General features: G+C 40.2%; 1 protein-coding gene across 4 annotated transcripts in view; it reads right to left on the bottom strand.

Annotated features, from left to right (window-relative positions):
• Positions 1 to 3,234: 3,234 nt before the first annotated feature.
• LOC114070295 (vasculin-like) overlaps positions 3,235 to 11,912 on the bottom strand; it is a 32,381-nt gene continuing 23,703 nt past the window's right edge. For all 4 annotated transcript variants that reach the window (XM_027907635.1, XM_027907633.1, XM_027907636.1 and 1 more), the window contains exons 8-10: positions 8,934 to 9,106; positions 4,540 to 4,642; positions 3,235 to 3,393 (exon numbers count right to left, since the gene is read on the bottom strand). In XM_027907635.1, the coding sequence (XP_027763436.1) occupies positions 3,235 to 3,393; positions 4,540 to 4,642; positions 8,934 to 9,106 (435 nt within the window). The remainder of the gene's footprint in view (positions 3,394 to 4,539; positions 4,643 to 8,933; positions 9,107 to 11,912) is intronic.

The raw sequence follows: 11,912 nt of genomic DNA, 5'->3' as shown, positions 1-11,912 counted from the left end.
CTAATGAGAGGGGGGTGGTCATGGCTTGGCACCTGAGGAGGGGGTTTTCACATGGTTGTTTGCTCAGCAGCAGAACACCTTGATTCTCCCTTGGCTGACAGGTACTGTACGGCCTCATGATCTTCAAAGTACCAGTGTTCCCCCTTTCTGCTGGGATTTGAATGGAGGGGGGCCATGTAGTCTCCATTCCACACTCCGTTACATTCCTCTGAGCAGACCCTTATTGTTGTATGGGGAGCATGTCGACCACATTCCATCCAGGGAGTAGCTACTGCCTTTTACCCTAGAATTCTTAGTCTTCTATATTTTAACCCTATCCATCATCCCACAACTATGATAGGCAGAAAATCCTGCTGATAGGATGCGACAACAAATAAAGAGAATAAACTACACCAAGGTGTCAAAATCAATAAAAAGAAAAAAAAACTGCAGAAGGGAAAGGTAAGGTATTACAAATAGGAAATACTTCATTACCAAAACAGCAGTTTTCTCTTTAAAGGAAGAAACATTTTTATCCTCTTAAATTTAGACAAAACAGCATATTTTAATACATTGTGCCAAAAATTAACTACACCATCAAGTGCATGCCCGTTCCAAGAAAAAAACCCACCTGACATCTTAATAGAAAACTGTTTAAAAAAGAAAAAAAATACCCACCACAAACCCACACTTCCCACAAAAAATCACCCCTACCACCTTTGGTCCAAAACTGTTATATGCCACCTTATAAAAACATCTTTTTCTAAAGAAGTTAAACATGAACAAAATCTCAGCTTTATACTTTTGCTTTAGAGTTTTAAATTGCAAATTGCTTACTATAAAAAGTAGTGTTATTCAAAAATATTTTGAAGGAGGAATGTCTATATATGAGATATGTTATAAATGTATGTGACATCACTAAGAGCAGTTGTACTTATGAATTAATGATCCATAGTTTGTAAAACCCTGTGTAAAGTATTTAAAGAACAAAGACAAACAAAAGAAAACTATAAATAATACAATAGGTTTTAAATGTGTGATTATAAAGAAAATAATTTGACACAAAGTAAGCAGAACAGGTGCTTACTGCATAGATATACTTCTGCAGCTAAAAAAGCAAGATCTGGTGATAATGACCAGAGTCACTGCTGCCAGAGTACAACTAATATAAAGGCAAACAAAACTTAAATAGATTTTAAAACAATACCCTTGATGCTATGCACTGAGCCAATACTCTGTAAATCAGTCTATTTTTCATATAATAGACAAATCCAGTCAGTGTAATTATTTTTTTTTTTGTATGTGTAGGAGACTGGAAGAATGGTTGACTAGCTCAAAACAACCAGGTGGAAAAGCAGTGGGGGAACAAGGGTGAGCTCTGCATAGGTGGGTGGCACACTGCTCCCCCCGACCCCTCTGCTGCACAGTGCATGCACATTGGAAAAGTCGGCTGCAGTCGGCACTGTAATGGGGGTAGTTGACCACATGGGACCAAGGTAAAGCCCAAAATGGTGCCAGGAACATTCTGGCTCTGTGAAAAGTGCAAGCGCGAGACTTTTGTGCTGAAATTAGCATAGGTCCACCTGGGGGAGGGGTACAGGGGACCAGAACTGATAAAGAGACAGAAACACAGAATCACAGAATATGCCAAGTTGGAAGGAACCCACAAAGGTCAAGTCTGACTCCTGGCCCTGCACAGGACCATCCCCAAGAGTCACACCATGTACCTGAGACTATTGTCCAAATGCTTCTTGGACTCTATCAGGCTTGGTGCTGTGGCCACTGCCCTGGGGAGCCTATTCCAGTGCCCAACCACCCTCTGGGTGAAGAACCTCTTTCTAATATCTAACCTAAACCTCCTCTGGCACTTCAGGTCATTCCCTTGGCTCCTGTCACTGGTCACCACAGAGGAGAGATCAGTGCCTGCCCCTCTTCTTCCCCTCATGAGGAAGTTGTAGACTGCAACGAGGTCTTCCTTCAGTCTCCTCTTCTCCAGGCTGAACAGACAAAGTGCCTTCAGCTGCTCCTCATACAGCTTCCCCTCAAGGCCCTTCACCATCTTTGTCGTCCTCCTTTGGACAGTCTCTAATAGCTAAATATCTTTCTTTTATTGTGGTCACCAAAACTGCACACAATATTCAAGATGAGGCCAAAACAGTGCAGAGTAGAGTGGGACAATCATCTCCCTTGACCAGCTGGTGATGCTTTGCCTGATGGCTAGGCATGTACTGCGTGACATGCTCTGCTACCCTGGATTTAAAAGCTGCTGAGACCATGCTGGATCCTAGGGTGGTGCATATCTACCTCTCTCTCCTTTTTCTTTCTTCTCCTACCTTCTTCTTCTTAAAATACATTGTAAGTCTGACCAAAAAATCCAGTCAAAGCCTTGCCAAGTGCCTCATTCTATTTGGATGTTCTAAAGTTTGCAAATGAAGTTGTTTGCTATTGAACCTCCTGAGAACTTTGTTGTTTCTCCCATGACCTGCCCAGAGTAAATCAAACTACCTTCCCCTAAACCCATGGAGCAGGATGGGGCATTACAGCACATGAATAGTAAAATTAAATTGCTTTTTTTCCCATAAGAAACATGTTCACTGTGAGAATACTCAGTCTTGCAATATCCCACACAAAGCCTTCAAATTAAAGGTTAGTTCTAGGAATTTGAAACTGAAACATCAGGGTTTTTTTCCATTAAGAATGATGACTATATTATAAATGGCTAAAGAACAATTGTGTGTGGAAAAAGCAGAACAGTACAACAGCTCAATTAAGGAAAAGTTTTAGTGCACTTTTTAGCCAACATGCTACATTGCCCTTTTTGCATACAAAGTGGACTCAAGGATTTCCATTTTAAGAAAGAAATTACTTGGCAAGCAAAACACTGTGTCAAGTTGCCTTTTTTTTCCTAATATACTTGGACATATTAGGACAGAAACCTTGCTAAACATTACACAGTTCCTTTTGTTTTTATTATTGAGAAAGTCTGATTTATTACACTGTCACATTGCTACTCAGAAATGCTGCAGTGATGAAATCAGTCAATGTTAGGTCAACTCAAGTCCTCATTCTACATTTTTTTCACAAAGAAATTACAGTAATGTTCAACACAACATTTCTTGCTTTCTTCAGAGAGAAGTCCCATCATTGTTCCTCTAATGGGGCATGTTACTACATCAATTAGAAATTTTTTCCAAACAATACATCCCCAAATTTTCATGGGATCAAAACAAGCTTCTACAGATGTTACAGAAATCTTCACACATCATCATCATCTGATGTATCACTGCTGCTTGTCTCTGAATCCTCATTCTTCAGAGCAGGTTTGAAAGTGCTGTTTTTCCAGGGGCTAAATTTAAAATCACAGATTAAGCCATTTTTCAATATGCCATTTTTCCGAAGGCCATTTTTTTGTAACTGAAATGAGAAAACAAGATAGAGAAAGAAAAAGCTAAACACAACACTCTGTTGCATTTCAGCATTCTCTACGTCATCTATGGGCTACATTAGATCCACTGTACAACTTATTTTATATATACACACAAAGGAAAATTCACCTGAGAGCCTTCACTTCTAGGCCAGACACCTGCATCCAAGAGCCTCCAACTATGCTAAACTAAGCTCATACAGTGAACAAGAGTTTACCTTCTTCTCACCCACTTCCTCAGATATCTTGCCCCAGTGATCCCTCCCACATTGTCTCTCCTGTGATGCAGTCCCTTTTTTCATAGTGTGCTGCAAACACCTGAGGTAAGAAGGGTAGGTTCTGCAGTGAGGAAGGGGCCCAGGAAGAGAAGAAGAAGGGAGGAATGGGTATCCCAGTCTGTCCACCTGATGCAGTTGGAAAGTCAAAGACAGTGGAGAGAAGGAAACAACTTATTCTATAAGAAAGAAATTACTGCATTTTCAGGCATAGTGCAGAAGCTGGGCAATAATCCAAACACTTAAGAGTTTAATATTCCAAATGCTCTAATTAGCACCTACATGGCTAGACTCACAGAAATATCAAATGTTAAGATTTAAAACTATGCAAGATTCTCCCTTCCAGTCTCTCCTCTCTCACTGACCCCTATCAGGTATATGAAACACTGCTAATAATAAAAAAAAAAAAATTTTTTTTTTTAATTGGAGTCTACATTGCCTTTTCAGACTTTTTTACTAGTGAGTTAAGAGTCCCTCAATTTCCAACAGAGAAAATTCATATTTTGGAAAGCCAAGGAAACTGCATAAAAATTTTGAAAGAAAATTCCCTTTCCTCAGGCTAAGATGAAGAGCTTGAAAGCCTGTGCAATTCTACTACCAGCAATGCCAAAACTAGTCAAAACCACTCCCCTACCCTTCCCTTGATATTTTGAGAACAGGCCTACCTACAGTAAGTACTGGTCCCCTATCTTTTTAAAACAACTATTATTCCAAAAGCACAAGTAGACAGGAGAGAGAAAAGAAAAAGGGTGCTGAAATGGCAGCATCAATAACCATCAGAATTACTGGAGATCCCCCTCAAAGGTAGACACTTAGGGTAGCCATTGAAAAGTTCATAAAGGAACATTAAATTAGTGTTACCTGTTCACTAATGATTTGGAATTCCCTCATCTCATCCTCTGTTAGTGGAGCACATGTTTCATCATTTTCACTGTATTCCTGCCAGCCCATCTCCTTTAACAACCTTTAAAATAAAAAGAACAACTTTAAGGGATTTGCTACACACACTCGGATGTTTCAAGCTCTACCTACATAGATGTGTAAAATGGATTAACTGGTCCATAATTATTTTAAACAAACTGTTATATAAAAGTAGTTTTGTTAAAAGCCTTACAAAAGATATATAAAGCACAAAAGTTGAGAAGATCCTGTTTTACATCTACATGTTAAATTTCAAAGCTTGCAAAAATTAAACAGTAATACTTTATTTATAGAACATATTCTTAGTTTCAAGCATCACTTGCACATACCAAGTACTACATTTCCTGCCATCAGGTTTCACATAGACCCTGCTCTTCAGCCAACCCACTGAACATAAGGACACAAAAGCCAAATTTCATCATATGATCTCACTTAGAATCATCAAGGTTGGAAGAGACCTTTAAGTGTGGTAGTATGTTGAGGATGGTCAAGAATATAAACTAGACACCTTCTGATGATGGCCTACATTCAGCTTTTTATTGCTTCATCCAGTATATTACATCTTGTTCTCACACATCTGCACTCACACACTGTCTGCAGAATCTTTCATACCTAAACTATTCTTAGCTCTGTTATCTATAATTTATTACCAGCCTTCACATATGATTGGATGTTCACTTCTTATTTACATTCTTTCCTTGCTGCTAGGCTCCACGGCCTTGCTGCATCCTCTAACATTTAAGATCATCAAGTCCAACCATCAACCCAGCACTACCAATGTAACCCCTAAACCACATCACCCAGCACCAGATCCAAATGCCTCTTAAACACCTCTAGGGATGGTGACTCCACCCCCTCCCTGGGGAACCTATTCCAATGCCTGACCACCGTAACAGTGAAAAAAATTTTTCTAATATCTAATATGAATCTCCCCTGTCTCAGTTTAAGGCCATGTCCTCTTGTCATCTCACTGCAAGCATGGTAGAAGAGACCGGCCCCCACCTCATTACAACCTCCTTTCAAGTAGTTGTAGAGAGCAATGAGGTCTCCCTTGAGCCTCCTCAAGACTAAACCCAGCTCCCTCAGCTGTTCCTCATAGGACATGTTCTCTAGTCCTTTCACAGGCTTTGTTGCCCCTGTCTGGATATTCCTCAGCACCTCAATGTCCTTTTTGAACTGAAGGGCCCAGAACTGGACACAGTACTCAAGGTGTGGCCTCAACAATGCCAAGTACAGGGGGATGATCACTTCCCTGGTCCTGCTGGTCACACTATTGCTTACACAAGCCAGGATGCCATTGGTCTTCTTGGCCACCTGGGCACACTTGGCTCATGTTCAGCTGGCTGTCAAACAGCACTCCCAGGTCCCTTTCTGCCAAACAGCTCTCAAGACACTCCCCCAGCCTGTAGCTGCATGGGGTTGCTGTAGTCCAGGTGCAAGACCTGGCACTTTGCCTTACTGAACCTCATGCAGTTGTCCTTGGCCCATTGATCAAGTCTGTCCAGGTCTCTCTGCAGAGCCTTCCTACCATTGAGCAGATCAACACTCCCATCCAACTTGGTGTCATCTGCAAATTTACTGAGGGTGCACTTGATCCCCACAACCAGATCATCACTTCATGATCTTTATTACCAGCTGAAAAAAGGCTGTCAGCTTTTCATATTCTGTTTCAATTGGATGGCTGCTCTCCAGGACTGCAGCAATAAAGAAAGTAAAAGATATAAGAATTTGGATCATCTGCAAGTTCAGCTGTTGATGCACAGGACTTCTCTTAAAAGCATATCTGGTATTGGGACTATGGACTTTACAGCCCATTAAGCTACACCATTCCATCGTCAATATATTTGCATAAGAAGTTATCAAGGGTAAATGACTTGAGTGCAATCAAGTGACCCTGGCTACACTAGCTCAAGCAGGAAGAAAGCAGAATCTAAGCAACTATCTTCATTTTAAGACAAGAAATCTCTGTCAGGTGGAAAAGTAAGAATGTATCTCCTTTCCATAGCTGCTCTGATGGAGTAGCAGTGTAGGAATGTTGGTGATGTTCTTCCATGAGAACCAACATCAGAAGTGGTTCTTCATCTCAGACCCATAGTATCTTCTGCATCAAGTTTGGAGACAGAGGTAATGCACGAGAGAAGTGGCATTGATATTAAGTGACAGAAGCAAGATTCAGGATGCAATGGCCTGTTTATTTTTTTCTAGTACATGCTAATGTCAGAACCAGGATAGGCTTTTTTGCAATTGAATCTCACCTGACAGCTGATGCTGATATTCCAGCATAGACAGACTAAAACTAGGAGTGACTTTGGGATTAAGGGAAGAAAATAAATGAAGACAGATTCCTCCCATGACTAAGCCGGAGATGTCCAAAGATGCAATAATAAGAGTATTTTAGATAGTGCCAAAAGTGAGACAGCAGTATCTGAGCAGAAAGAAAGTGGTTTTAGGCCTGAAGACACCATGAAAACAGGTTATCTGAGGGTAAAGACAATGTGATATTTAACAAAGAAGATAGTAAGTTCTCTTGCTGCAAAGTTTGAGCCAAAAGGATTAGCACCTTCTTCAAGAACACCACACATCTGTTGACCTTAAAGGTTAAAGGAGGTTAAAGTTATTTTACAAAAAATAAAGGTGTTTCTAAAGTATATTCCAGAGTTGACACGAGAAACTGACACTTAGAGCTGAAGAATAGAATATACTAAAACAAGGAAGTTAGATGATAAATTGATGTAATGTGCCAGGCATTTCACTTAGCCAGACATCAACAAGAAATGCCCTTCAACATAACTCTCCCTGCGAAAAATTCTAGGCAACAGTCCCAATATAATGGACATGCATTGGATGTATCACTACAGGTGACCAATGACACCAAAGACTGTTGTTAAAACCATAATAAAAGACTGGAATGGGGGGGGGGGGGGACGACACAGAAATGGAAATTATATCCTTTGCAATGTTTGAACCAAACTGGACAAAGTGACAGCCAGAAACAGCGAAATCCTCAGGAAGCAGTAGAAAGAAATAATATGCAAGTCATCCAAAGCTTCTCTTGTTTAAGACAATGCGTGCATTTGTATACACATACAGAAGAAGACTCACCATTATGCAATGCCAAAAGCAGTTCAATTATATTTTTAAGCAACAGCAATTTGAGGTAGAAAATTTTACTACAAGCAAGTGAAGATGTTAACAGTATTATATAAAGTGAATAGTTACATAGCTCCTGTTAATGTAAATCAAATTTAGGGCAATAGCTAACTTTTAAGCAATGTCATCTAAAGTTAGCAGACCTGCTGACCCTTCAAAGCAACAGTACCCTTCTAGAATGGTTAAAAGTGTGAACTAGATTTAAAAAAAATTAGGCTTCAGATTAACAAACTCAACACCAACAGGATGAGTACATAATCACTGCATGTTGGAAACTCCCCCAGCAGAAAAGAAGCCCAAGATATATTTTTTACAAGTTATTAGGTAAGCACAAGTATCCTATGAGTTAACCTGGTCACTTCAAGTCCAATTTACCAGAAAAAGGTTTACCATAACATCTGTCTACATTACATGCAGAGGTCTCAGCCAAAGGGCTGGTACAGTATGGAGACAAAGCATCTCTGGGATACTAGAAAGGAAGATGATTGCCCAGAAACCCAATGAAGGCCACTCAAAATCATTTGAATTGACAAGAGTTAGATTTGACTTTTATTTTTCTAGTCAAAAATAAGCAGCCTCTAGTGGTCAAGGTTTTCTGTCTCCATAGGCAATGGTGGAATAAAAAGAACAGAGCAGAGTACTTTTTATTTTTCATACTCATGAGGAATAAGAGGCCATGGAAGTTTCTTCTGTAGGTACTACAAAAGGAAAAGTTCTCTAGTCCAATGTATATATAGAATCTATCACTAAAAAAAATAAAATAAAATATATATATAATCACTACATTTCTGTAGTTGTCAGAAACAGTAAAAATTTAGGAGAGCTCATCAACAATTTATATGATGCAGCATTTAAAATATAATTAATACAAATAGCATGCATTGTTTTTCCTAGACATGCAGATCAAAATCAGAGGGATGAAGTCACTATGTAGTTTGCTTTATTTCTTTATAATGAAATACATCAAATTATTAGTACAGCAAGTTTTAGATGTCACTACACAAGTCTAGTATAAATATTTTCCATGTTAAATTAGTACATGTCTGAAATTTAGACTTGGACAGTATTCATTAAACATTTTATGTGTTCTCAGTTTTCAGATTCTGACTTCTGAACTAGTAAGAATTTAAGACATGCTAGCTTACCATAAAGGAACACTCTTTATGTTATAATAAAGTACATACCTATGCTCTGCCTCAAGTGAGCTTGAAAGAACATCTGCCTGAGGGAAAGCTGAAGATTGAATGATCTGTTGAGCATTGCCATTCTCTTGCGGAATTTCATTTTCGAAGTTTCGGTTTATATCTCTTGCATGATGAGGACTGTTGCTGTTGTGCAAGTTAAAGGATTCATCATCCTGTTAATAGTAATTATTATTAAAAAGTTTAACAGTAAATTTCATTCACAAGTAAATGTCTGCAAATGCTTCAATTCAGTGATTCTGTTTAATTTAAAAGTTTAAATGGAGATGTTCTATACTATGGGGATAATTCTGTTCATATTTCTAGAGTTTGCAATACCTGGATACTACAAGTATCAAGTAATGTAGAAATTAACTCCCATGCTCAGTCTTAAACTTTTTTCTACAAAGCTTCAAACATATCTTAAAATTCAAATTTATTATTTTTCTAATTATGAAAGGCAGCTTAAATAAGTTATCTGTTGAACTCACAAACAAGGTTCCTACTTAAATATCAGAGCCATGTATGTCAGAACAGGTTTAAAAGCAAAAAGAGTTCTCAAGTTTGCTTAGTTTAAGGGGCAGATCACAGCCAACTTACCTCAACCAGCAAATTAATCCACCACAAGTTCAGAAAGATTGGATACTGCTCTTTACATTCAGACAACAGTTTCACCTAAATGCATCACAGCTTCTCAGGCTGTTGTTAAAACTGTAACTTACTAACCATGAAATAAGAACTAGGAAGAAAGTTTATTTAGAAAGCAGACTGTTCAGGCTCACTCAAATATTAAAAGTTCTTTAATCCTATAAATCAGAGATGTTTCCTTTAACTTTACTCATTCAGCAACTTGTAATTCTTATTTAGTAATGAGCCAAATAGAAGTCTTACCAACTGTCCAAGCAAAAAATAGTATGAACATTATCCAGCTAACATCCTTTTGACAACAAAATCCCTAAACTTGGCATATAACAGCATTATCCATAGCAGGAGGCAACTGCTCAACCAGCCGGTTCTGCACTTGTACAAAAATCATACTTCAGAGACCACAATCAAGACCATCCATCATCATTCCTGTCCCACTCACAGTGCCGTTTCCAGAAATTTTAGAATGCTCAGCAAGAACTTCATAAGAACAAGTAGCCAATAAACATATAGTCACTTGTTAAATCATACACCTGAATAATGCATCTCATATAAATCTCAAATAAAATTAAAAAAAATATCAAAAAATTTTAATCTATTAGGGAAAAACAGCTTCCAAGCATGACTCAGCTGCTGATCGTTTTTGCTGCCCAGGCTTTCTCAGGCTTGGCTCCTCCTCAGAACCGGTTAAGGTGAGTGAGGGGTGGGTTAGGCTCGTTAGCAAGTGCTAGGGGAGGCTATATAAGAGCCTCCAGGAGAGCTACTTGGCTGTTTGCTCATGCACCCCCACAGGATCAGACTAACAGGGCTGTGGCACAACAATTTCAAGGCATTTCAAGCAGGCAGGGCACAACCAGCTCCCACTTCTTGTAGGTGAGTGTGCTTTTTAAAGCTAGCAATGGTTTCCAGAAAAACAAAAGCCGTTACTGCTGTTAATACTAGGAGTGTGTCTGCTCAGACACTCCCCTCAAAGAAGGATGCAGCCACTCAGGTCTCTGGGTGTGCTGAGTGTCTGAGCCTGACATTGGTACCGGAGGATGGTGTAGGAGGTAGCTGTGTACGATGCGAGCAGGTGAGTGACTTGCTGTGCCTGGTAGCAGAACTTAAGGAAGAGGTAGAGAGATTAAGGTGCATTAGGGAGAGTGAAAAGGAAATTGACTGGTGGAGTCAAACCCTTTTGAACCGTAAGGAAGTCCAACAAGAGACGGCGAAGCCCTGCCCCTCCTGCCATAAGGCAGATGGAGCAGACCAAATTGATGGGGGGCAATGGAAACAGGTCCCTAATGGGAGAGGTAAAAGAACTCTCTCTCGACCCCCATCACCTCCCAGGGTGCCCTTGAAGAATAGATATGAGACCCTGGACCCAGACAGTCAGGTAGAGGACAGCCAAAAAGATCTCTCTGGAGAGCCTCCTGGTTCGACCCTGTCTAAAAGACGGATTACAACCACAGGTATAAAAAAAAATAGAAGGGTAGTTGTAGTTGGTGACTCCCTTCTGAGGGGAACTGAGGGCCCTATATGTCGCCCAGACCCATCCCAGAGAAAAGTATGCAGCCTTCCTGGGGCCAGGGTGAGGGATATTAGTAAGAGACTTCCTGAGTTAATTCAGCCCTCAGACTATTATCCACTGGTGGTAGTCCAGGCTGGCAGTGAGGACATTAATCAAAGAAGTGCCAGGACAATTAAAAAAGACTTTAAAGCACTGGGTCGGTCAGTTCAAGGGACAGGAGCACAGGTGATATTTGCCTCAGTCCCTGTACTATCTGGGATGGATGAGGAGTTAAATAAAGAGAGGAGTAAAAAAGCCCAACTCCTAAACAGATGGCTAAAGGATGGGTGCCACCGTCAAAATTTTGGGTTCTTTGACCATGGGGCAAACTCCATGGTACTTTGTCTCTTAAAATCAGATGGGATTCATCTGTCTAGGAAGAAAAAGAGGACAGTAGCCCATAAGTTAGCGAGGCTGATCAGGAGGGCTTTAAACTAGGTTTGAAGGGGGAAAGGGTTGAAACCGGGCTCTCCGGTGATCAACCTAGGGATGGAAAGCCTGAGTTTAGAATTAAATCAACAGCCCACCTGAAGTGCATGTACACTAATGCACGCAGTATGGGCAACAAACAAGAGGAGCTGGAAGCCACTGTGCAACACGAAGGCCATGATGTAGTCGCCATCACAGAAACGTGGTGGGATGACTCGCATGACTGGAGTGCTGCTATGGAAGGCTACAAGTTCTTCAGAAAGAACAGGCAGGGTAGGAGAGGTGGAGGGGTGGCTTTATATGTTAGAGAGTCTCTTGACTCTGTTGAACTTGAGGTCAGCAATGATAAGGTTGAGTGC

The sequence above is a fragment of the Empidonax traillii genome, unplaced genomic scaffold (genome assembly GCF_003031625.1).
Source record: "Empidonax traillii isolate 1590-97213 ecotype Southwest subspecies unplaced genomic scaffold, ASM303162v1 scaffold1506:size99153, whole genome shotgun sequence".
Classification (NCBI taxonomy): domain Eukaryota; kingdom Metazoa; phylum Chordata; class Aves; order Passeriformes; family Tyrannidae; genus Empidonax; species Empidonax traillii.
The sequence above is the reverse complement of the archived record's forward strand: the minus strand, read 5'-3'. Positions and strand labels throughout refer to the sequence as shown.